Source organism: Labrus bergylta, chromosome 12 (assembly GCF_963930695.1).
Source record: "Labrus bergylta chromosome 12, fLabBer1.1, whole genome shotgun sequence".
Taxonomy (NCBI): Eukaryota; Metazoa; Chordata; class Actinopteri; order Labriformes; family Labridae; genus Labrus; species Labrus bergylta.
The window spans coordinates 9,499,673-9,525,858 of record NC_089206.1 but is presented as its reverse complement, the minus strand read 5'-3'; the positions used below and the strand labels follow the sequence as shown (position 1 = coordinate 9,525,858).

Sequence of the window (26,186 nt, the reverse complement as noted above, 5' to 3'; positions counted from 1 at the left end):
ATCTTATCCCAGCGATAGGCCAGAGTTCAGAGAGTATAGTTTAGGTTTTGCTTTATGTTCAAAGACCACAGTCCTGCATGAGCATGAGCAGATCATGTCAGGTTCATGTCAGCAGACCTCTGTTTTCTTTTTTTATAAACCGTAAAGTGGATTGAAATGTGAAGTTAAGGACTGCTGCAGGGTGCTCGGACAAAGTCAGGGTGTGTTTCTCACACTAAACACGCTGGATTGGATTTACTCAAATTAAAGGTGTCAGAATATTCATTGCATTTTCTATGCCAAGTGCTTTAAAACAATGACAGTAACATGACTAGTTGTGAGGAAATGAGAACGTCGATACACACCACATCTAAATTGTTACTAACCAGCTACAGCTAGCGGATAGAGGAAGTTACTGGCCTAGTCTTGTAAATAACCTCCTGTAAATGAAAAGTTTTCAGTTCAAGTCTTTACTTTGTGTACAAATTAAACTAGCTTATTGAGGACCTGTAGAGGTGCCTTACCTTTAAATTTGAACTGCAATTTCATGGTGTTAGCTTGTTAACATACTGTACAGGCAGTCCTTGTCAACCAACTCTGAGATAAAGGGAAGATCATTCAAAATGGTAAAGTGTTCTTCCAGCTTTGAGGTTAAAACTAAATATATGACTAAGTGCAAACATTGTACAACAGTTTGTTCCACCATGGGATATATAACTCTGCAGTTGTTCTTAATACTATTAGTCTAAATAATGTTGTCTCCACATCATAGCAAACTTGAGGCATGTTTATCTCAAAAACAAACAAATCCAATTTTGACTTGTTACATGGACACACACACGAAATAGCAAGTTTGCAGAAAAATGCTTACTAGTTGGCTTTTCCAGTTCCAGTCGTGGTTTTCTTGGTAAAGAAACATAAATGATTACATAAATCACTGACATCTACCAAAGGACTGCAGATGCAAATTGCAATTGCAAAATTAAAATTATTAAAATAAAATCAAAAATATGTAATCATTCAAAACATTTAAACATGTTGCTAGATTACTATTAGATTGTATAGACTAGACAAGTGTTTACTTAAAGCTTTTTTCTTTTGCTCTGAATATTAGAAAAAAAAAAAGAAAACAGACATTAACGAATACCCTTGAAATAAATATTTCCACTTTATTTACATTTAGGACATATCTGCATTGTAATACACAGATGATCTAGGGGTAAAATAAACTAAAGCTGTTACATCATCATTAATTTTGTCTCTATTGTAAGTAAAGGGGATAACAGTTAAGGCAAGGTCAGAAAGAAACATGAATATTTTCTTATTTACAACTGTTTATGCATGCAAGCTGATTCCTCAAAATGGTTTGACCCTGTGAACTGGCTGTGCAGATGATAGTTTATCTTTTGAGATATTTTATGATCTTTTAATCCTTTAACTCCAACACTTACACTTTTATAGTTGTTGTCCCTAACACCACCTCCATCATTTACCCTCCCTCCCATAGTTATGTAATCAGCAGGAATACAAAAATAACACAAACTTCATTATTAGAATGACATTAAATAAGAATATTGAATAAAAGAAGTTCAGTTGGTCCTTGCAAATGCCTTTATCAACATGATAAACTGATCTCTGTCTCCCTTAACGTGCAGCGTCTATTCCTTGATAGCTGATCATGCACCGCATTTTTATTTACAGGATATGAAATTCCAAACACAAAAGCTAGCTTTTCATCAGACAAATAAGCATATCCGCTTTATAATTGTCCCAAGAACTCCATCATGTTCTACTTTAAATGAATGAAAGTTTCTTTGCCTGCCAGCCCACAGAAGGTAACATCACCTCCGGCGGTTGCTGCTGCTGCTCCCCCCGTCTACAGAATAAACCACACATTTTTAAAATTGGAGTTGGAGGCCACAAGCCTGGAAAAGTCACATGAAAAGAAGTTGAATTGAAATCAGGATTGCAGTTTCATGCCAGGGAGTAGATGGCATTCATTGGAGAGTGGAGCTCCACACTTCCAACACCAAAGTCCACCTCCCTGACGTCTCTCCTGGTTCCTGTGTACTGGCCGATGAACGAGCCGTCTTCATTAAACTGTATCTCTCCTCCTTCACCGTAGTCCACCAGACTGTCGTCACTGTCTGAGCGCTTCATAATTGACTCGATAGACGTCTGGCCTCTTTGAAGTCCTCTTTCCTCCTCTCTACAAAAGTATGATTTAAGATAGGCTTTATTTCAGCAAGAGGAAACAGAAAATACTGATAAAAATCAGCCTGACGTTGCAGTACATAGGACATGGACATACCGTCGAGGGTAGGGCAGAGTGGAGACACGGGCTATCCTGAAAAATGAAGAGAACTTGTTAGAAATCAGCTTTAAATTACATTTAATCAATAATCTTTAGTACAGTTTATTTTTGTGTGAATTTGCTATTTTTAGCTCCAAACTCCTGTCAGTTAAATATTGTATGAACAAGGGGATGTTTATACCCTGCAGGATTTAAACACTTTAATATCAATAGTGTCAATGTGTTGGTATTTAGTCATTTCATACCTTTCAAGAGACCTTGAGTGATTCAGTGGAAAAAGAACCGGATTGAGGTTTGGGGGGGGGGGAATAAGGTTTAGATAGAGAAGGTAAATTGGGAGAAAAAAAACAGAAAAATAATATAAGTAAGGTCAAAGCGTTATCATAAATAAGGCCATAAAAACTTTAAATTGGTTTGATCTGTATCTGTGCATCATACTAAAATGTAATCAACACCAAAGACACCCTCTTGAGCACATGTTAGAATCAATTGTATTTATTTTAATTGATAAAATCCAAACAGATATGAATAGGCCAACACATACTTGTTCTAACCGAACAACATTTGTAAAAATGATCTAGAAGGTCTTATTTTGGCAACCAAAGAGTAGACAAAGCCTCTCCAGGTTGAGAGTTAATGATCCAGACAATGTGGGTTTGATGATTAAAAAATCTCAAAAGGAATTCAACTCATCAAGTTTGTCTGACATCACGGATAGAATCAGTGTGGGGTTTTTTTTTCTTCTGAGTAAAACAGAATGTAAACACAGTTTTTGTTTTCAGGGAGACCCTGATTAGGAAAGCAGATTTGTGATGCACAGCTACAGGGCAAACATGTGTAAATACATAATGATGATAGTGCTGTTCAGTGAATAAATACTTCTGTGTTATGTAACACACTTAATGACATATGAAAATAAACAGTGAAGCAATATGGCAGAGCAGACTTAAAAACTTTTGTGAAATGTACTCTATTCCTTTTTTTTTAAACTCAGTCTGCTGTCATTCTTACCGATAGTCAAATGATCCCTCCTGATCTTTGTCATCCATCGGCTCCAGTGAAATGTCTTTCTTGTCTCGAACTGAAATTGAAACAAGCAAATATAAAATATACAATGTGGTGCTTTTGGACATCATTGACTATGAGTAAACAGAAATGTACCTGGGTATTTCCCCCCTCTGCTCCTCTTAATGAAGCACACTATGAGTAGGATGAGCACAATGAGAGCCACAGCACACATAATCCCGATGAACCAGCCCTGAGTGGTGATGTCCACCTGGTCCGTAGCATACGCTGAGATACACACAAGAACATGCGCGCACCTTTTAGTCCACACCGAATCTAAGTCAATGCTTTGATTAATGATAAACTAAGTGTGTTCATTAATGGAAAAGGAGAACATTACTTTCAGTGGTATAGTGAGGTGACTCCTCAGTATGCCACTCTCCTATCCCGAGCCGAGTCCGAGCAGCCACAGAGAATCTGTATCGAGTGTAGCGGTCGTATCGCCGCATTGAGAAACTTGTAACATTTGGAGGAAAGTCCTCCACCCGCAGCTCTTCTCCCCTGGTGGCATTTACTGTGGAGAAAGTAGAAATTACAGAGCGTTAAGGAGGAGCACTCTTAATGCTGGTAGAGTGCACACAGTTGAGCTATTAAGTACCTTACTTGTTCAGAAAGAGCCTACATAAGTGTTCATTACACCTTCAAGTACACGCTTCAGTGCTACTTAAGTCTTTGAGTGCATATTAAAGTCTGCCATTATATACTGCAGGGATGTGGACCCAAGTCTCATGTGAAAACCTTTTTATATCTTTGGTAAAATAAATCATTTCTTCTTCAGTTTCTCCTTGGACTGAAGAACACATACGTTATGCTTTGAAAATGAAGTGTGTGATGACAGAAAAATCTCATGGGGGATTGGAGTGTTTCAGATGTAGGGATGGCGTACCGGTCTGGTACTTGAGGGAATATCCAGTCACAACACCATTGGGTTCAGCTGGCAGCTCCCAGTCAACATAAATGCTGTCTAAATGCCGCTGCTGGATCCGGAAGGATTTTGGAGCAGATGGTACTACGGACAGAAATGCAGCAGGAGACAACAAATATTAATTTGTGATCCGATAGAGGGCATGATCCCTTGTTATTGGATGGTCATTATGTGACTTAATTACCTCCTTCAGGTGTTGAGAAGTGTATGTAATTACTGGGCGGACCTTCGTATCGATTGTTCGTTACCACTATATACATCTTGTAGTTGCTGTAGGGTATGATTCCTGTGAGGACGCCAGAAGGCTCTGGGCCATTCTCTGGAAATGATTTGGACTTCATAGCTCTGTTGACCCTTAGCCACCTCAGCTGGCTGCTGTCCCTCCAGTAGTACACCTGAGAGATGACAACAACACACACAGTATTTCAACAGTCTGGGAACAATAGATTGATATTTTTATGATAACTTAAAAGAGATTACTTTTCCAAAGCAGCACAGTATATCCCCATTTCTTGTTATTTATCAACACAAAATTAATTTCCATTACCAATATTTGTGTCACAATAAACTCACCTTGTATTCCTTCAGTTCTCCCATCATAGAGTTCCGTTTCACTGGGTCCCAGTGCACGGTCACCTGGGTGCTCTCGATGTCAGACACTCTCAGGTTCAAGGGTGCAGTTACAGGACCTGAGGAAGACAGGAAACAATCAGCACTATCAGTGACAGTTTGTCTAGCAATAACAATACTGCTATGCATGTCATAACATAAGGAGAAAAAGTGTATGAAAATACAAGTAAGAGCACAAACATACAAAATTTTGCATGTGAAGATAGATGTATGCAGAAAATACACACAAAAATAAGAAACCTATAGTCTTTTGGAAAATATAATAACTTGGAAAAAAAACTCTCTCTACTATGAGAGACTATACTGTAAATAAAAGAGCTGACGATAAAGAAAACTTGTTTTTTCCTTTTTTTTATTAAATTGTGTGGCTTTTACTGCATTTATCTTAATGTAATTAAACAAAACAAAATATTAGGAAATGATATGTCTTTTTTTAATTAAAGAATTAATCAAGAACTGGAATGTCCTTCTTTACATTTAAACTGCTCAAAACAAAGTTAAGTGCAAATTAAAACAAGAAATAGAATTACAAAAGAAATACACCTTGATACGCATTTTTATTTGCTCCCATATATCAGTTAATATTTAGGTTAAGATGCTTTGAGAAAAATATTTGGTTTCAAGTACTTTCCATTGCACATATTTCAGCCATCATAAAAATTGTTATTTGTAAGATGTTTGGACAAACAAGTGGAAGTTTTGAGTGTGTAGACGACTAAATAACATTTTATTTGACATTTTATTGGTTTTACTTCCTTTTTAATGATGCAGCAGACTGAGGTACTCACGGTCTTCTCCTGAGTAACCAGTCACAACAGGAGACTCGGGACCCAGCCCAAAGTCATTGACAGCCTGTACTTTTATATCATAAGGAGTGAAGGTATCTGCATCGTAGATGTAATATTTCAGCCATTTGGTGGTTGCATTCTTCCACTCCTCTCGAGAATCTCTCCTTTTCCACCACACCAGATACTTAAGGTGGGGTCCATTCCACTCTCTGTACGTCAGAGGCTGAACAAGGGACCAGCATTGAGTGACATCACAATGGTAAACATTGATTAAATGAAAAGTAAAGACAGATAAGACAGTTTTACAGTTTTAGTCTTTATTACCTCCCAGCTGATCTCCATATTGTTCCTCCATGTGCCAACACCCTTTAGGTTCTTTGGAATAACATCTGGGGCTGTGGGGGAAATAAATATCAGTTTTCAGATCATTGGTTTTAAAGGACTAGACAAGCATTTCAGGAAATATGCTAATTCACTGTATTTTTTTGCATCAGTTATATCTTATAGCTATAGCCAGAAGATATAAGCGTTCCTAACATAAAAACTGGAGCAAAGCTACATTTCCCCCACTAGCGTACTTTTAGGATTTTTGCGAGGCTATATTAACCATCTCCTCCAAAGCTTCTTTAACATTACGATGTGAGAGTGGAATTGACTTTCAAATACAACTCTCAATTGTAAATCGAACCCTGTTTAGGAAAAATAATCCGCTAAACTATCTGCTGCTCCATTCCTTTTGTCACTATGCTTTGCTAAGCTAAGCTAAGCAAACTGTCTTCTTACGAGCATAACTATAAGCGTACAGACATGGGAGTGAAAATGATTTTCTCATTCAACTCTCAACTTTTAATCAAAATAGTCAAACATTTCAAACAGTTCCTCTAGATTGTGCCAAAACTTAGCTTTTTGCTAGCTTAAACCTGTGTCTGACAAAAATAAATGTATTTAAGAACCAAACCCACGTGCACCGCTGCTCTGAAAGCGCTTAGATGGACGACTGGGGCGACTCATCCCGATTTCATTGATAGCGATGACCCTGAACTCGTAGTAGGTGAAAGGGGTAAGATGCAGGATGACCGAGTTAAGGTTCCCCGGGTACGTTGAGAGGTTCCTCCACTTCCCAGGTAGCCAATCATCATCGTCATATTGTACTAAGTACTCTGTAACAGGGTGGTACATGGAGAAATGTCTGAAATAATATAACTCACAAAATGTTTTAATCTTTGTAAGTTTCTGTAGTTGAATGGCTCTGACCTGTAACAGGGTTGTGGTTGCTGGCTCCAGGAATCCAACTGAGTCTTACACTACGTTCATATGGATCTGATAACTCCAAGTTAGTGGGAGGTTCTGGACGGTCTGAACACAAACGAAATGAACAATTAAAAAGCTAACGTGCTGTATGATTGATGAAATGTCGCTCTTTTTAAGCATGTCATACCCATCACCATTAGGCGTGCTGAGGCAGACTTCTGGTCCAGTTCACTCTTGATGATACAGGTGTAATTTCCCTCATCGCCTCTGTTCACATTTGTGATGACCAAATTTGATTCATCCAGAGAGATCCTGAAGATTGATTAGATGGAGGCAAAAACTCAAAATCAGAACGCTCATTGGTTCAAAATATATAAAAGAAGGGGTCTGTGTCAAAAAAAATAAATCTGCATGACTGCTAATGGCCAGCAAGAGGCATCTGTTTAGATTTACGAAACCAGATATGAAAATGAGCCTACTTATTCCATATTATTTATTATACCGTATAAATATATCATCTCAATGACTAGTTTCCAGTTTTTTTCAATACTTATATGTAAATCTTGGTCCCATTTTGATTAAATTTGAATGAAAGCAGGGTGCGCTTTAAGGAGTTGCAACCTGTGATTGACAAGGTCATAAATCCGGGTAATAGATATAGCAATATGTATTTACCCCATTTTTACTCCTTGCTCCAAAGACTTGGAAGGCCAATATGTGACAAACCAAAAGAAATGTTCACAAACCAATGTGTAATGTCACCAAGGCTACATCCACTTCTTATATCCAGTCTGTGGTTCTTACTGGAGCATTAATTTAATTTAAATTGTTTAGAACCATTGCATGAATCTTAAAAGTCATACCTCCAGCCATATGTTACCATCCTTTTGTCTTTCATCCATGAGGTGGTGACAGGAGTCGTGAGATCTGCTTTTACACCACACTCGAAGCGCACATCAGTTCCTCTGATGACTTTCATACTCTGTGGTCTGGTTACAATTAAAGTAGGCTCTGAGAAGAATTGAAGAAAAACATGATGGACCCAACAATCAAGAAGTTTAAGGGCAAGATTTTTGGTAATAAACGGTATCCCCCACACCTTTGACCTCTACTCGGATCTGACTCTCATCTCTTCCTGCCAGGTTGCTGACTATGCACAGGTACGTTCCCTGGTCCTCTATCCGTATGTGTCTGATCTCCAGAGTCCCGTTACTGTGGGTGTTGAAACGATTTCCTTCAAGATTCCCTTGTCCATATTTGGACCTTGGTGAGCAAAAGCACACAAAAAACACTTAGGTCACAAACACTTTGAGCTAATGGCTTAACTCTCTCTTTTACATGCAAGTATTAAAACAGCACAAACTCACCATCGCAAGTCAGGTACTGGTGAACCAAAGTAGCGGCAGTCTAAGAAGGTATGACTGCCCTCTATAACCTTGATGAGTTCATTCCTTGGCCCAATAATACGAGGCGTTGCATCTACAAAACACATTTAAAACCAATCATTTATTTCATTATAAAATATGAAGCCTTTACTGTATTGTTTTTGTAACCTTTTTCCGTTAATCTTGTAGACCAAGGACTGCATAGACTAAAACATAAAAATGCTTAAAGCGCCTGTGAGGAGTTTTTATCTGGTTATGAAACAGGCTGGTATCAATGTCAATGCCTCTTTATGAGCTACAAAAGCAAACGAGAACATCAGCACAAAGATTGACTTTTCTATTGATGCCTGAAACAATTGCTGGGGGTTTGGTGTCAAACAAAGTGATTAACAGCACACTGCTGGAACAGCCTTTTTTATTAACCCTTTTTTGACAGCAAAAATTCTCAATGAACAATGTGTTTGACTGTTCAAAATAAGCAGTTTGAGCTTTAAAATATTCCTGAGAATAGATAGTTTTAGGGATTTTTATTTGCAGATTCCTTGGTAAAGCTCTAAAAGTCTTTCACTACGTATGACTGTGAAACACAAGCTTTTACACTGTAGAAATCATGGATTACAGAGTGGTAACGTACGTAGCACGTTGACGAAAGCATTGGCCAACAGGTAGCCATACTGATTGGAAGCATTGCACTGATAGACGGCATTGTTTGCAGCCGTCACACCACGCAGAATCAGCGTGTCTCCTGACACCTGTCTATTAGGCTGTGGTGTAGAAGCTGTGAAACAAATCAAAAAAGTAAAAAATACAGTGATACATAGATGATATTATCTACATGAACTTAGACTGCTAGGGGGCCTGAGCTCCATGAACTTACTTTCAATTGGTTCCCCGTTAATGAACCAGCTGATTGTGGGACGAGGAATCCCATCAGAACGACATACCAAGTGTCCATTTTCCTCAGGAGCCAAAACTAAATCTGTGGGCTTCTCCAACCAGAATGGAGCAGCTGAGAAATAAAAGTATGTTTCTTGTTTTCAAATTATTAAAGAAAAAAAAAAAAAAAAAAAAAGAGAGAACATGGTTCTGAACATGCCTTACCTTTGACCTTGACCATTATCGTGTGTTCAATGTATCCAATCTTATTGGTGGCAGTGCAGACGTATTCTCCAATATCATCAAAGTCTGCCTTTGGGATCTGAATCATCTTGTTAAAGTTTTTCACTTTCATTCTCGGTGTCACTACCAGGTCCTCACCATCTTTGGTCCACGTAATACGAGGAGTCGGCCTTGATGGTGATAAAAGGGTCAACAGGATTACTCTCATGAAATCACAGAAACTTTACCGAACAGAAAAAACATTTGTCACATCATTTTTATATCTTTTTGAATTATTGTTAAAAAGTAGTAACAGTGCATATTATTATTTTGGTTTCATACTCACACTCCTGCAGCGATACACTCCAGTAGTAGCTCCTCCCCTTGCAGGACCAGGATGGAGCTGGACGAACCTGTGGGAGACAGCCAGGTGGGGGCAGCCTCAGCCACTGTACGAGCTGTTTGGTAACACAGCAGAAGACAGCAGTCACCCACTTTTCAATAATCCACTAATTCCAAACAGTGCAAGCAAACTATAACACAGGAGAGGAAAGCTGCAGCAGAGCACACACACACTCACCACAATTAGTAAGTTTAGTTGCAGGACATGATGATTCTTTTTAGAGTGTGGTCTAAAATAAAATAAAATGGTTAAATACAGTCAGAAGACAGAAAGTTATTGCAATACTTTAGAAGTCATTGTTGTAAGTGAATCTATTTAATAAGTTAAAGTCAGGTTAGTACAGCTAACAGAAATGTAAGTGCAATTACAGTTTAAAAGTAATAATGGTAGGATTAATATTATAATAGTGGTCAAAACTCCTTGACCTTAACTTAGCATGTGTCCAACATAATATTTACTTCATCTTGTGCATTATGATGTAAACATGTATCAACACATGGAACTAAAAGTTATTCTTTTTCCCTTTATTACATAGGACAGCTGAAGAGGGACAGGAAATGTTGGGAGGAGACAGTGGAGGGATGGAATGCAGCAAAGAGCCGAGGTCAGATTTGAACCCTTCTGCGAAGAGGACTACAGCTTCTGTACATGAGGCGTGCGGTATAACCGCTGGGCTATCGGTGCTCCCATTTTCAATCTATTTTAAGCTAATTTGGCGAAATATTTCATAGAAATATATATTTAACTGTGTCTGGCCTAGAATGGCTAGAGAGTGGATTTTCTTTTCTTTTGCTTTGACTGGCCTTTTGGGACTCATATATACTGGTTCATGTGACCCACAAAAGGCTATAAAAACAGTGACACACACCAACACTGCTTTGATTATGTTTGTCCTTCCATGTATTTCAGAATTGACAAGTAAATTGTATGTGGGGTCTTCAAACATTATCGCAGCAAAATAAGGCAAGTATACAAAACTAGACCTAACAGCAGTTGTATAATCATACTTACTGGTAAGTACTTTTACAACCACAGGCATCTTCTGCTGGATGACATTCTTGTATGGGAAGCGAGCATTACAGCAGTAATCAGAATCAGAGTCATTGAACAAGACGTTTGAGAAGTACAAGTCTCCATTTACTCCCATGGACACCCTGCGGTCCGGCCGCACAGGCTGCATGGTGGGGAACGCCGTCTGAATTGGCCAGTTGAAAGGTCTCGCGTAAGAGCCTGTATTTAATCATACAATTTAAAAAGCAATCAGTTTACAGAAGAAAAAACATACAGCTAGAAGGTTTTGTTAGCAGTTTATCCTTAAAACGATTGATATATATCTTTAAAGTAATTGTTGAGAGACACTAACAGCTGGACATCCAGTAGGTTTCAGGTTTAGGCGGGCCAGGTGGAGGGTCACACGAGAGGACCAAAGGCAGGCCCACGCTGACCACCACGGGCTCCAGGATCTCTCGTGGCCACACAGGAGCTCCTACACAAACATAGCAAGTCATATGGTTTTCAGTGTCTGAAGGAAGGTGGTCCTAAATAAGTAGATTATCTCTAAGGGCAAGTCTGCTTTTACTCTATGTTGTTGTAATTGTTAATAAATCTCACGTTGAGACAAAAACTATCAATGAATCTATTAACTTGTATAAATCACCTTTGTATCTAAAGACTGATATTATGTATTAATCTGTGCTTAGAGCTACAGTTTGACAAAACTCCCAGTGCGCCATGGTAGCACTGGGAGCCATGTTACTACTTAATGATAGGCCCACCTGAACCTTCATTCTGCTGCTGTCATGAAAACAAATATGTGGCTTACAATAGTCCTTAACCAGTGCAATACTTACTCCTTTTTTATGTTTCCTTAAAACTGCAAAACCCAGCTATTTTAAGAGACTACTGAACTGAAAAAACAACATGTAGACGGATCACTTACGTCTCCAAAGATCTAACGCTGCTGTAGGAACTAGTGCGGCTTGTAGAGGAACATCGATAGAGTGGAAGAGTTTGATGGTGGTGAGAGTCAAACCGACACTTTTTTGAAAATTCAGTCTTTCACAAGTTATACAAATTCTAAAATATAGAATTTATAGAAGTTGTCAGGTGTGTTTCTTTATTGTCCTCTGTTGAGGGGAGTCGTATTGTTTGTCTTCAACACTTTTATGTGGGACTACAGATGGAAATAAGCAACTCGCTAAATCCGTTGCAACCATCTTTTCATTCTTTGTATAAATGATCAATGTTAATTAGCAATTTACAAAATGTCCATATGCAGTATGTCAGTAGTAAATCAGTGGTTGATATTTTGTACACATCACAGTGATCTTACTGTAGAGTCGTAGTCTGATCTTGTTGGAGTATGCAGACCCATATTCATTGGAGGCAATGCACTGGTACTCTGCCTCATACTGTTCTGGATTGTTCCAGGCGTAGATGTCCAGCGTCCCCGAGCGCCTGCGCACTGATGCTTGAGGGTCGCGTGCTACATTGAAGTACTTCCCATTACGCCTCCATGAGAAACTTCATGATGGACATGAGAGAACAGACAGAAATCAGGTTGAGGTGTCTTGTAGATAATGTCAGATTTAATACACCGGGTGTCATCAGCTCTTACATGGGATGAGGGTTTCCTTTGGCTTCACATTCTATGACCATGGTGTCTTTGGGGTCAACAATGTGATCCTTCATGGACTGCTTTATGATGGTCGGAGGCTGTCTGACTGCAGGCAGAGAGATACTGTACATCAATTTGGAAAATGTGAAACTTAAATAAAAATACAAGAAAGAAAATAAAAATAACAACATGAAGATTCACTCACTTTCCAGAGGGATGTCCAAGCTCCAAACACTCTGCCATAAAAGTAGCAGCAGCGCCGGTGAGAACAGTGTCCCCATCTTTGCAGTGCATGGAATCCAGCTACGCTTTCCTTCACCAACTATCCTGTTCAATGAAGAGTAATAGAAGACTGAACAACACATGCATTCGATTGAGTTAAACCCAGGACTTTTAAATGTTTGTAAAAGGTTTGTTTTAGGAGGAATAATGACGGAGTTGATGCTGATTAAAGTATTCATGATGTAGGTGATTTTGGTGATGCAGCTGTTGATGTTGTTGATGATGATAATTGGAAAAAAAAAACACTATTCTATTCACCCTGTGCACTGCCTGTCAGCACATGTGTCCAATCAGACTTAAAGCTGTTGGTTGGCACTTACTGATTCCGTCTTTCTAATTCTGCTTGTGTTGTGCTCACTCGCAGTTGTATATTGTTCTTGACAAAAGTGTCGGCTAAATGAAGTTGTAGAATTTCAGAACTGTTGGAGCAACTTTCTCCAATCTATTCTTTTTTCCCATCTTTGTGTGAACACAGATGCATAAGTGAAGTAACCCTCCCCCAACAAAGGTTGGGAACATCCAGATCAAAATATTACAATGTTATTATCATTATAATGAGTAACCTTATTTGTCCCAGTGGGCAGTTGTTTTTTTTGCAGCAGGATGTATTCACTTAGAACACAAATAACACAGGGCACATGAACACCAAGGCCAGAAAAAAATAAACATGATTTACAGAAAAACTTAAATTAAAACACTTTGTTAATGGACATAAAACATTTTCTTTCTTTCCAGAGGTCAAAGTGGAAATGGGAGAGAGGGTGAGGAGGTTAGATCTATAAGCTCTAGTCCATGAAAGTCTCTTTTTTATTAACCTTGCACAAAAAAAAAAGGAAAAAGAAAACTTTGTGGTTTCAAGGATAAATATCATCAATTTAAAAGAATCTCAAATGCCTCAGAACTTTACAAAAGTACAGCGCTTGAGTCATTTTATTTAGTTATTAGAAACAGAGACACATTCATTACTCTCTGAATCTGATTATCAAACACTATAATTTATCGTCATCAAACTGAGTGAAAATGTTTCCCCCTGATATGTAATGAACCTTGAAGTCATGCTTCTATGAACAGAACAAAAGGTTGTCAGTACTTACCTCTCTCATGTTAAAGTCCAATCAGGGCGCTCTCCACCTCATCTCTGCAGCTTTCCCCCAATGCACCAATAATCCCCGCAAAATTATTCCTGTTTGTGCAGTTTACCAAAATAATTTCTCAGACCTTCAAATATCAGGTCAAGAACCCTCGAGGAGTTCATTCACTTCAGTAATAGAGTTTCTGTCTGTCGCTGCCACTTACACTCTGCCCACCCATCTCATGAATAATGAATGAGCGTCATACACCGCCTACTCCTCACCCACTTCAGTGCGCTGTTCTGACCGGCCTCTCATAACTCTGAACAAACAATCTCAATCAGAAATAATAAGTTTGAGATCTTTAAACATATTAAAGGTTTATCAGCACAGTAAACAACCAAGAGTACAAAAAATGATAACAAATGTTTGGTTTATTGCTCTTAACTTGAGAATTTTCTGACTTTACATAAAAAAAAATCTGCAAGCCTCGTGCCTGAATAATGATTGCTTTGACCTGGTTCAGTTTAGCTAAATCAGATTGCTTTGGCCGAGTGAAAGCACAAAACAATTTGCATTCCTGCTGGTTTGATGACATCAAAATGAAGGCTTTATTGTTGACTGAAGAGAGCTGGGGAACAGAGGATGAAAGCAATGTTTGTTTCTTTCGTATGAATTTTACATGTGGCAAATCTCAAGTCTGATGACTCCCAGACCAAAATATCCAACATTTAGAATTTTCCCACGACAAATGCCGTTATTTAAAAATCTTAAACTCCCTCCAAAAACCTCATCCTGTATTTTCCAGTTCCTCACATCTCCTGTAATAATATTCAGAAGGTTTCCTCTGTTTTTCTTCAGACAGACATTTTGACAATAACTCAATAACTCGCCTGTCCTCTTGCCTGGAAAAGGTCATTTCCATTCAGCTAAAATAATCCTACAGAGTCAAGGAAGGTTTTTTTGAAACATTGCCAAACACACAGGAGGAGCTGTATTTGTGTTAAACAAAAGCCATCTTAACACCGTTGACAGAGTCCTGACCTGTGTAGGCTTTCAGGCATCCACACAGGACTGAGTATACAAACCAGCATTGACTGGCTAAACAAAAGCCTGGTGTTGGGGATGGTGTGGGTACAATAAGGTAAAGAAAATGTTGTCATTTTAGTTTGAGTAAATCTACCGCTCTTTTATTAAAGATTTGACATCCTTCATTTTTATTTTTAGTGTAAGAGCAGCTACAATAAGGACTTTATATTATTACAGCGCTGATGCCCTGCCTTCTCTGGCCCTGTTCCTGTCCTCTGTGCTCACAAGCAGAAAAAAACTTGACTTGCCTCACATGGTGAACAAGGCAAAAAGTGGTATGTAGAGCTTCTTGGCTCTCTGAATGGACTTTTTCCAGCCTATACATTGAACTGAAGCAGGCCTGGCAGTGAGCAGTGATCAGTGCCATGCACCAGATTGCACAGTGAAGAGGCAGAGAGATGGACAGAGGCAGCTCAGTGACGACAACAAGGTCTCTATGCTCCCAGGGTCTCCTTTGGCACGTGTCGACCAGGGCTTGGGTGAGAGCAGATGGCATGTGGGAGCGCTCAACACTGCACAGGCTGCCTGTTCAGTATCCGAGCACCTATCATATGCAATTTGACGTCACCGCATCAGGGAAAGCACAAGAGGAGGCCAGAGAGAAATATGCCTCTGACACATTAAGTCATCCCAACTGTGCAGTAAACCTTCAACTTCAACTGCAACCAAAAGACATTTCCAAGAGCTGAATCCACAGCCTTGCTAGCACCTGAATGCTAATTTCCCTCTGGAATCATGCTGAGAATAACATTGCTGACATACAAATGAAAATCAGTTATGTTCTTAGTTCACATATCACGCTTACATCTACCAATTAGCATGAAACACAAAGAACAGTTAGAATTTTGTAGAAATTGAGGTTTTGACAAAATAATTGTGCTATTTGAAATGTTAACCGAGAATTAAAATCACAGAGTGTCTACTGAAAGAAACATGAATGTTCTTCTGAATTCCATGGCAATTCAACAAGTACCTCAAATTCAAAATACAAATCGTTCCAACTTAAGGCTAATGCAAGGTCGCAGAGTTGTCCTGCTTTATGTTGGGCAGGCAGGCGCCAAACATTGGCAGTTAGATTGTGCTAGCGTGCGGTAGCTTGCAGTGTAGGTACTAGAAGTAAAAATCCTCCCTACATCCTTATTTATGTCCAAGTGTTAATTTCTCTGATTTTTTTTTTTTTTTTTGACAAATTGGGCTCCTGCCGCAATCTTTACCACATTAGTGGAGTAGAGGAGGAAAGAGTCAATACGAGTCCTTAGACTTTCTATAACCAGAGTGCCTGCTTCAAATCGGCACAATATTTTGTTGTGCCGTACCAACCTAAGGGAAATAATATATCAGGTAGGTTAAAGGAAGAATGTGTGACCAGCACTAAACCAAAACAAACTGCTGTTTCCTGTGGCATCCCTCTAACCCCTCTCCACTCAAGTTTGCACGGAGGAGTTATCAATCAGAACGCATCGTAAAAGCACAATTAAGAGCAAGCCGCAGACAAAATTGTCCTTTGCTTGAGCTGCAATTGCGTGTGGCTTGCGTTGTTGTGTTAGCAGGCTAATGTTAGCACACTTTGGTTAACTCACATCTTCATAAATTGACACGGAATGACCGTAATCTAAAGACACTTATGTGACATCCACATAAGCAGTGAGTAGGCTATGTTATTCTACTTTTCTCTCGTCCTTGACTTAAACAGCTTTATAGGCAAGGCCGTCCCGTCCATGTAAACATGATGTAAACAAGGCTCTGACAACAGTGCAGCTGGCGGGACTCATGCTTCTCACTCATTGTAGACAATCATGACTAAGAGAGACATTTATAACGGGCACTAATATGTCAGAGCCCATTATTTAGTATTTTGTCTCCAGTTTTGTACAACAGAAAGAGATAGAGACGCATTGTCTTTGTTTATATCCAGTTAATGGTCCAAACCAAAGAGGTGGAAAAAACTGTCAGTGCAATTGTGACACTGCTAGCATAGCTAAGTTATTTTCCTACCGTTAGATTGTAAGATAAAACAGTTCATAATGTACACACCGGTTGTCGGAATATTGACTAATAAAAAATGTGATGTAAAGTCATCTAAATGGCAGGTATAGCAGAACAACGTGTAGTTCCAACTCAAAAATCTGATGAAGCAGTTTTAGATCCGTCCCACTTCTCAACTCAGACAATGACATCATTCAAACCTTGACTTCCATTGATAAGCATCTTGAACTACAGCTTCAGGGATTAAAGCACCCCTTCATGGGTTGATACACTCTACAGTGCTTTTCTTAAGTGTCTTTCTTCACTTTATTACTGTGCACTTTATAAACAAAACCACATATTTAGAATTGGCTAAAAACCTTTGTACCTACCTTTGTGTAGTTTAAGTGTCGTCTCTTCTCTTTGCTCCCCCTTTTCCCCTCGTTGCAGCGAAAGCAAACTCTTACTTTCTTCTCATCTTCTTTCCCAGTGGATTGACAACATCACCCTCTCAGTCAGCTTCACTTTTCCAGAAGCATCCAGTTGTGATGTTGTCACTTTTTATTCCTAAAGCAGATGTCAGGCAAGATAACCGTTGCCCATGTTGCCCACCAGGATGGCTTCCCTGAGTTTTGGTCACAGGGTCTGTTATAATAAATCCATTGTGAAATCCACAAACACATATAACGTCATCTTCATTGTGATGGGAGAATAATACAGAACGCATATGTCTAGAACTACCTCATGGATTAGGTTAAAGGTAATTCAACTTGTATCTTGCAACATGACCTACGGCATGCATACAAGTTCAAATAATTCAGAATGTTTCTTGTGTGTTCTGTTGATATTCAGAGTGTTTGACGGGGGTGGGTTACTGACCTTGTATCTTCACTCTGGCTGGCACGAAAGCACGCTCTTTCACACAAGGCCTTTCTGTCTGGAACAAAGTCAGTCTATTGTGGACAGGGGAGGCTCAGCTTCCAGAACACATGGGGGGGATTTAGCCCGTCACATTCAAGTGATTGGATGATTTCTCCTTCATTGATAAAGTCTTACATCATTTGACAAGACCAGATTGACCAAACTGGTCTTTAAGGTGTTTCATAAAGAGGAAGCAGTGTTAATCATAAATATCCATTTATTCAAAACAAATAAAATCAGCCAGTAATGTACACAGCCATTATGTCACATGGAGGTATGATTTAAGCTTGTGCTCAAATTAAAAACACTGAGAAAAGTGACTGATGTCACATGTTAATATTAGTGTACACAAGTGTTTTTAAATAAAGTGCATGAAAAGTGCTTACTTCATCAATCAAATGCTTAATGTAAGTAAAGTACATGACACAAAATGCTACAGAGGCTCAATAAAAAGGTAAATATTGAAGGGACTAACACTTTGGCCTGATGGTGCGATAAAGTGATCAAGATTTTGATCACAAATCATCCTCAGGGGGGCATGAATGTCTGCAACAAGTTTCAGTTAAATTGGTAAAACAATTGAGATGATTTTTGACTACAAATGACAAATGCCATCATGAAACCGTTAAACAATGGTCATGGATCACAGAATTCAAACTGGGTCCATTAAATGCCATTTCATGGCAATCCATTCAATAGTTTTTTGAACAACCCACAGAGGAACCCAACGGAAACCTTAAAGGTCTCAATAATCTCGGAACCCAAGTATCCCATTGGACATTGTCTCACAGCAATATAGCCCCTGGGAGATATGGCCAACTTTTGGAACTCTGGTACTGCCAGCGCTAAGGGACAAGGAATTAACCAGCCAAGATCTCCTTTTCCATGTGTTGTCTTTGTTCTCAGTCCAATCAGCAACTTGTGAAACAACAAAGAAGTTGGGGTTGTGAAGCGACTAAGAGCAGATTGTTAGCTGCACTTTTATGCAGATATCTGTTTAATGTTAAGTCATAAGTGGATGACTGCCAATGGTTTCCAGGATTTAATTTTTGCGGGATTGCATTCTGCCACTTTATCTCTACACACAGGCATTGTTTTCCATCACTCTGCCAGGTCTTACTGTAAAACTAAGGGGCGATAATACTTTAAAGGCAAAAAGAACCAGAACACTTTTTTAAGAAACATTTTCTTAAAAAAGGTTTTCTGGTTCTTTATGTTCTTTTTGTCTTTAAATCTTTAAATGCCAGCAGAGGGACTAGCTGTTGTACTTTAAAGGTGTTTCTTTTCTTTTTGTCATAGTCTGTAAATGTATTCATCTGTGTAGACAAGTCTGATAATGTACCTACTCAAACCCATCTCTGCTTCACCTCCCAGGCCCTCTCACTCATCCAGTCCTTAGTTCTGCTCACAGCTGATCTCTCCGCTCCAAGCACCAAACAGAGCCTGGCCAGTTTGAGCCTGTTTCTCTCAAGGTAGCTCTGGGTGTCACTCTGCAGCTGGTCCAGAGCCCTTGGCCGACTCTCGTCAAGGGATACCAAAGCACTCAACATGGGGTTGAAGCGAAAATACACGTCTGGGGCCAGGAGGTCGTCCAAAAGAGTGTGGACCCCTTCAGTGTCAGTGGCACTGCTGATCAGGTTGCTGATTTTGGCCCTCAGGCTAGTGGAGGTGGCAGGTGTCCTCTTCACGTTGTCAAAGCGACCCGTGCCGAGGGACAGCACACATTGGAAGGGCTGATTGGGCCACAACAGACGACTCTCATGGACAGCCAAGGCACAGGGATTGTTCAGGATAATTCCTCCATCCTAAAAAGACAGACAGAAATGAATCATTAAGTTTGAAAGTTTCTGGCAAGACAGTATGAAAGGAATCGAGACAGCCACAAGGATGTTTGTGGACTAATGATTTGAAGCCTTTTGGCATTTTGGCCTCGGCAATCTCAGATTTTTTTTCTTAGCCAAAGGTGACCATAGTTGGAGAAAGTGTGGATATGCCTTTCAGATTCAGTATTAGGATGACAGCCAAGGTAGTAAATGTATGAGACCAGCTAGCGTTCTCATCAATTTTTACTCTAAATGGGACAGTCATTTTATGAATAAACATCTTCATATATTGAAGAAGACTTTAAAATAGCAAATGAGACACTCAACACCTTGGGGAAATGTTAACTGAGGTTACTTTGAAAAGGATAATTTATTCAGTCTTCTTTTCTCATTTAGTGGAGTCGCCTCCTGTTGGTCATTAGATAAAATGCAGATTCAATGCACTTATTTTATACAGGACCCTACCTGGTGAATGTCACTTTGTAGGGTGAACTCCTGGAAGTATCCCGGTGCAGCTGATGATGCTCGAACTGCCTGCCACATCTGGCAGCCTGAGGCTCCCGCGTAGCGACTGAGAGAGCCTGGTTTGTGGTTGTAGTTGCGAAAGACAAAGGCTTTTGGACTTGTTCCCCAGTTTACTACTGCGCTGACTGCTGAAACCTGAGCGGATACAAACAGCACTCTTTACATTACAAACCCTGTGCCAAATGGGACATGAATGCTGGAAAGGAGGTAATTTAGGAAATACTTTAGCAACTGTAGTCTCAACAAGGGGACACTATTTTATCAGTGCTATGTGCCTTATGATCATTTTGTTGTCAATAAACATTGTGAAAGCCATATTCTTACCTTGGGACTCATCTCATTCCTGGCTGTTTTAATAAGTACTCTATCTCCCAACTTTTCTCTAAACAGAAACAAAAAATGTAGTCACACAAGATTAAAATGCTATGTTATTACATGTTGAGTGTGTTGTTGTAACCTATTTAGGGCTTACTGTAGTATTGTCTCCCAGGTCTCTGTGTTATAGTAAGAGTGACTCCACCCCATCTTCACGGTGCCAACCAGCGGGTTCTGTCGAAACACCTCAGAGCCAAATCGACGATACATGTCAGCACACTCCTCCAGAGAAAAATGGGCCAGACCCAGCATGAAGGCTAGAACGGCACCTTTAACGAACACATGCAGAGACACACAATGAAACTACATATTTAGAGGGAGAAGCACAGGGATTTTATAGACTATATGTCCCGGGTTTATTTGAAAGAACTTGCAGGTCTGTTGTTTCTCACCCGTGCTCACTCCACAGATGTAGTCAAACAGCTGGTGGATCTTTTTGCCCGTCTGAGCTTCCAGTAGCTTTAACAACTGCAGAGGAACTACACCTCTGGATAAGGCAGACAAAAATAAAAAATAAATGTAAAAAGTCTGAGTGGTACACTGGGCTTTAGCCATAGATATAAAATATGGAATTATATATACAATAGCTAAGCACAGTGATCGTCTCAAACATGGTTCAGGGATTTGTTGTTCTAAATGATTAGAAGATAAATTTACTCGGCAGTAAACAGAAAACAATACTGTAGCTAATCATTGGTAGTATTGCTTAATCCTTCAGGTAAAAACTACAATAATTACCTCCTTTCCACCTTTTGAAACTTCTGTCTTATATGACAGTAAGCTATATATATATATTTTGGTTAATAAAGTCAAAAACAATTAAACACCAAAAAAAAATCATGGTTACGTGTACAGCATGAAATCAGAATTGTTAGTGGCATATCATTAACTAATCATCAGTTTTCTTGTTACCTTGTGCCACCACCATCAATGGAGAGCACTCTAATTCCCCGACCTTTGACTGGATCAAGATAACCGATTAGCGCCAAAGTTTCTCTCAAGGCGCTCTGAAGCATCAGGTTATCTCTGTGAGCCCGTCGCTTTCTCAACAGTGTGACTGCTATTTTCTCCTGGAAACAGAGACATCTTTAAGAACTCACTTGGGTTAAATGAGTTGATAAAACCTTTGGAAAGTGTGATTGTTCCACTTCAACAAACCTGCCACATTACAGCTTTGCATGATGGGTAACGGATGAGATGTTCATTCAGTGTGTCCACACAGGCAGTCAGAGCTTCAGGAGTAGAAGCCTGTACCAGAGCGCCAATTAATTGTTGAGTCATTTCCTCTGCCCGCCTGTGACTCAAGAAAAACTGGAAATAAACAACCAGACATTACTCGTAACATCTTGATTTCATTTTATGTGTTAAGCTAACGCTACAAGAAACAGACTGTGTAGCTTTTATGCTAACAAGCAATTCTTTCAATACTTTTAGTTTTTCATATTCTGGTTCAAAGTGATGCTACTCAACATTTTACCTCAACTCACCTTTTTGTTCAATATTCTCTCTGGTGAAGTTCTCGCAGATGTTGACTTGGTCTGGGCCCTTGGGTTAAGATAAGCGCCAAGCAAGTCGGGGATGGCACTTGTCGGGTGGCGAAGGCAGTCCATAAGCGTCACAATCTTCAGTCCCTCTGGGGTAGCAGATCCAGGGTCCAGCTCTAGTAGGAGATCTCTATCAATGTCCTCTTCTGATCCACTTGGACCCTTGAAATACTGATTGATGTGACCTGCCATTTGGAAAAAGTTCTCCCCAAAGTTAGTGTCATTACTGCTGCTGTGGAAAAGGCCTCCACCTTCAGGGACGATAGGTTCATCTTGCTTCTGTTGTGATGAGGGAACTTGAGATTGCGAGTTAGATTTTGTTGAAAGGTGTTTTTTGTAAGTGCTATTATTTTCAACCTGAAGCTGTTCTTTCGTCGTGTGACCAGTAACTTTGGCACCAAAGTATTTATTGATGTGTCTTGCCAACTGAAGATAACCCTCCTCCCAGCTGCTCGAAGGACTGTTGGGCTCCGCAGCTACCTGATTAGCATCAGATGTCCCTTGAGAGATTTCAGCTTCTTTTGAGCTCAGGATGATAGAGTTTGGTACTTTTCTCATTTTTAGCCTCCTCGTAGTCCCTCTAGTGGGAGATAATGTTTCAGATGTCTCCTGTGTTTGAACCATTGCGAAACCTCGAGAGAAGGCTGTGTTAATGTGATTAGCAACGTAGCTGTAGCTTTCACCGAATGTTGTCGCCAAAGAGCTGATGTGAAAAAGCTGCAGTCCTGAATAATTATGTGCTGAAGAAGCTGTTCCAGAGCTCTTCTGTTCCTCCTCGCGCGTCAAAGTTTGCGTTGTCCGTTTGCCCTCAGTTTTTTTGCGCTCCCTTGTTGCCCAATGGCTTTGACTTCGCCTCTGTGACCTGCCAACGTACTCTGGAGTCGCTACAATAAGAGTGGCATTTTCTGGTGACAGTAAAACTTCCCTGTTCTTGAAATAATAGTTAATGTGTCTGGACAATCGGTTAAATGATTGACCAAGACGTGCTCCAAGTGAGCTCAAATTTAAATTGCTCTGAGACTCGTCTAAGATCCCAATTGGAGCTTCAGCTTTGAATGTGTTCCTGTTTGAGGAGGAGTAAAAACGCACAACCTGAAGGTGTTTCACTCCTTTGGTAAAATCTCTGAGGAAGAGGTAAGATGTAGAGCCTCTATCATTTTGATTTAAACTTTTTAGAGTAGCATTTCTTATAAATGTGGAAGGATGACGAGGTGACAGTGGTGAATTTCCGTGCAGGTCCAGACAGAGTGGTGCTTTAGTGAGACGAGGGTGCTTTCTGAGAAGGCTCATTAGGTACCTAATTTTGCAGTATGACCTCCAAGTCTTGTTCAAAGAAATTGAACATGAGTTGGTGCTGAGGTAGCGACCCATGTTTGACCCGATGTTGTGAGCAGCAATCAATCAAAGTCCAAATGTCAATCTTCAGCTTGCATTGATTTAGACCTTAGCAGCCTTTTCATCTAAAATCTAGAAGAGGAAAAAAAAATTATGTGTTAAAACAAATGGACCACAGCCATACTAGCATCTCATTGAATTTGGTTTTGGGACAGTGGTGTCTTCTTGGATTGAATGCTAAATCACAATACAAACATGCTCACAGCAACAATGCGAGCATGCTGATGTTTTAACCTGTATAATGTTTAGCAGGTTCGTCTTAGTTTACAGTGTTAGCCTGTACTGTAAACATGTGTCTGTGAGTATTTAACAATGTTTACCTGATGATAATTGTCATTTTTGTAAAAGACAATTTTGACAATGACATTTTATTCTGTAGTCAATAACACCAGTGGTTATAGAAACACTCAATAAGAACCAACAATGTCAACATGCTGCATGGCGACACAAGAGGAAAGTCAAGAAATCAGTCGGACAGTCGGAGAAGTAACCTGATAACCATGAGTGTGTGTACAAAAATGTATTCCAGTCAAATAAAAAAATATATATGCTGTACTGAACAAGATATGAATTAACCTGTTGGTATCACAAGTGGATAAAGTCCAGAGGATTCCTCAGCAACATGAATAGATGGACCAAATCTCACAATAATCAGTTTAACAATGTGTCAATTTTGCAGTAAGAATGAAGTATGTCATCCATCACAGAAGTCCACAGGATTCACTATCTGGGCACCTTGAATTTCTTTAAGAAGTTACATGACAATCTAAGCAATAGTTGTAAAGGTATGTCTACAAGGCCAACTAACAGCCCAACATGGCATACCTCAAAGCTGCTAGCATGGCTAAAAACATGTATTTCAAGTCCAATGTAGCCTGTCACCTTTCGGAACAGTAAGGACAGACACTCACACACACAAACACACACAAATCAAAGTGTCCAAGAATCAGGTCAGTTTGGTTATTAATATCTTAACTGCATGCCTATGTGGAGCAGGAACACATTGTCACCTCTATAAACATGTAACTATTACTGGAGAGTTCAGAGGGAGCAGATTGTGTTCAAACATTATGTTCCACAACAACCTTTGATTTCCACAGTTTAACTCTGAGGGAAACCTCAGATGTAATACGTCAGTCCAAATAGCTTGTGAATCACTCTGCACATTCTGCCAAGAGAAAGGTATGTCTGCAATGTCGCCTGGAAATGTGAGAATACAGTCAGCTTTGTCCTTAGTTGCTCTTTTATCCTTAACGAATAGAAAAGCGCCGTGTGACTATGTGAAAATATGATGCATCCATTCACCCCTTTTTGTGACTACTTCAGAAAGAGAGGAGTAACAAACGTGGGTATGCAATAACAAAACATCTACTGTGGTTACTTTCCTGGTAAGTGGGGGAAGGTCATGAACCAAAGCAGCTTAAGGCTCCTCTAACCTTGACAGAAAATGTCTAATTAAAACAGTCACTGAAGATTTACCTGTCACCAAACATCTAGTTCTTCTGTGTTCACAATCTTCTTCAGCAAAGCTTCTGTTATTGAAATGCAGACCCCTCTTTTGACAACTGTCAGAAGTACTATTTCCACTGTGTTTTGATACTTCATTCAGTCCTGTTTTCTCCTGCAGTACTCTAATCTCATTGGTTGAGCTGGGCTGGGAGGGGGACAAGCACGGCCAATGCTTTGTTAGGCCACACAAGCTTAAGGTCATGTGCTTCCTCTGCCGAATGCCAGACTGGAAACACTTGTCTAAAATTAGGGGAGGGGGGCGATAACTTAAGGGTCTCAGCGAGCTGGAGTTAGCTTCTTCTTATGTCACAACACTAACACACACACGCGCACACACACACACATCCCTCCAAACCAGAAGGAGCTGTCAAACTGGTCACCTGCTCTGTAATTCTTGGAAGCTGTGGACAGTTTCCAAAAGGTACATGTGATCAAAACAATAACAACTGTGCAAAAAGTTGTCTTTAGAGAGTTTGTTTTGCAAAATGTATACCTTTCTTCTTGTTTTTTAAAAAATAAATTTGTATTGTTTCTATTTATTTAAAAAACAGGTTTGTCATTAGAAAATGAATGATAGAATAAAAAATCATTGTAAATACCAACAAAGGTCTTCATATCCAGTTACATACATAATGTAACCGATATTCATCATACATTTTGTCATTTACATCGCTCTAAAACACAAAGTTATAAATCAGTTTTCCACTTTCTCTTGTGCAAACACTAGGTACAAAGTATTTTATTTTTCTCTATATAAATAATTACCCAGTCGTTTTATTAGGGTGAAATTTCAAGACTTACCTTCATCATTTTGATTGTGCAAAATAAAAAGAGAAATGTAAGAAAAAAGGGGTTGTAAATACATCTAAACAGCCTCTGCAGTGAGGAACAGAGTATGTTTTGTAAATATCACTTGTCCTTAAAGCCCCACAATAATACCTTTAACAAGCACAAGCTGTTCTGCACTGTTGATTACACACGCTCACTTCAGAGCCTCCTCTGAGATGGACACCACCACCGACCTAAATAAGTTACTAATGCAGGGTAAAACTAATGAAAAGTGTCATGAAGTTCAGTCTGCATTTCTCTCAGGTTCCCTTTGTTGTCAGAAAATTGTTTACACGCTGAAAAAAAACCTGGCAACCTCAGGAGACATGGCAACCTTCGATGAACAAAGGCAGTCATTATCTTGTCAGAATGTATGGCTGCCAGTAGAAATAATAATTCCTAAGA

The 26,186-nt window shown here is 39.5% G+C and overlaps 2 protein-coding genes across 8 annotated transcripts; both read right to left on the bottom strand.

The window, feature by feature from the left end:
• Nucleotides 1–1,134: 1,134 nt before the first annotated feature.
• On the bottom strand, nucleotides 1,135–17,801 carry nfascb (neurofascin homolog (chicken) b). 6 transcript variants are annotated; one of them, XM_065961046.1, is made up of 28 exons: nucleotides 17,741–17,801; nucleotides 17,254–17,506; nucleotides 12,661–12,782; nucleotides 12,456–12,578; nucleotides 12,171–12,361; nucleotides 11,202–11,324; nucleotides 10,850–11,068; nucleotides 9,782–9,893; nucleotides 9,439–9,626; nucleotides 9,215–9,346; nucleotides 8,972–9,115; nucleotides 8,320–8,431; nucleotides 8,052–8,215; nucleotides 7,816–7,963; nucleotides 7,140–7,264; nucleotides 6,956–7,057; nucleotides 6,664–6,861; nucleotides 6,026–6,096; nucleotides 5,702–5,924; nucleotides 4,857–4,972; nucleotides 4,468–4,678; nucleotides 4,245–4,367; nucleotides 3,699–3,872; nucleotides 3,455–3,586; nucleotides 3,305–3,374; nucleotides 2,539–2,550; nucleotides 2,291–2,326; nucleotides 1,135–2,188 (listed from the first exon to the last, which is right to left on the bottom strand). In XM_065961046.1, exons 3-28 carry the CDS (start codon nucleotides 12,747–12,749, stop codon nucleotides 1,954–1,956), a joined length of 3,573 nt encoding a protein of 1,190 aa, XP_065817118.1. In that variant the 5' UTR covers nucleotides 12,750–12,782; nucleotides 17,254–17,506; nucleotides 17,741–17,801; the 3' UTR covers nucleotides 1,135–1,953. The 6 variants fall into 6 exon arrangements, with proteins under 6 accessions (XP_065817118.1, XP_065817117.1, XP_020510838.1 ...); XM_065961045.1 differs by lacking the exon at nucleotides 17,741–17,801 and having other exon boundaries at nucleotides 17,254–17,681; XM_020655182.2 differs by lacking the exon at nucleotides 17,741–17,801 and having other exon boundaries at nucleotides 12,456–12,561; nucleotides 17,254–17,680.
• Nucleotides 17,802–17,981: 180 nt separating this feature from the next.
• Nucleotides 17,982–25,082, bottom strand: LOC109999988 (calcium-independent phospholipase A2-gamma-like). 2 transcript variants are annotated; one of them, XM_020655186.3, is made up of 9 exons: nucleotides 24,924–25,082; nucleotides 21,993–23,516; nucleotides 21,664–21,816; nucleotides 21,418–21,575; nucleotides 20,898–20,992; nucleotides 20,603–20,774; nucleotides 20,455–20,512; nucleotides 20,071–20,265; nucleotides 17,982–19,587 (listed from the first exon to the last, which is right to left on the bottom strand). In XM_020655186.3, the coding sequence occupies exons 2-9, from the start codon at nucleotides 23,418–23,420 to the stop codon at nucleotides 19,129–19,131; spliced, it is 2,718 nt and encodes a 905-aa protein (XP_020510842.1). In that variant the 5' UTR covers nucleotides 23,421–23,516; nucleotides 24,924–25,082; the 3' UTR covers nucleotides 17,982–19,128. The 2 variants fall into 2 exon arrangements, with proteins under 2 accessions (XP_020510842.1, XP_065817122.1); XM_065961050.1 differs by lacking the exon at nucleotides 24,924–25,082 and having other exon boundaries at nucleotides 21,664–21,799; nucleotides 21,993–22,133.
• Nucleotides 25,083–26,186: the final 1,104 nt, after the last annotated feature.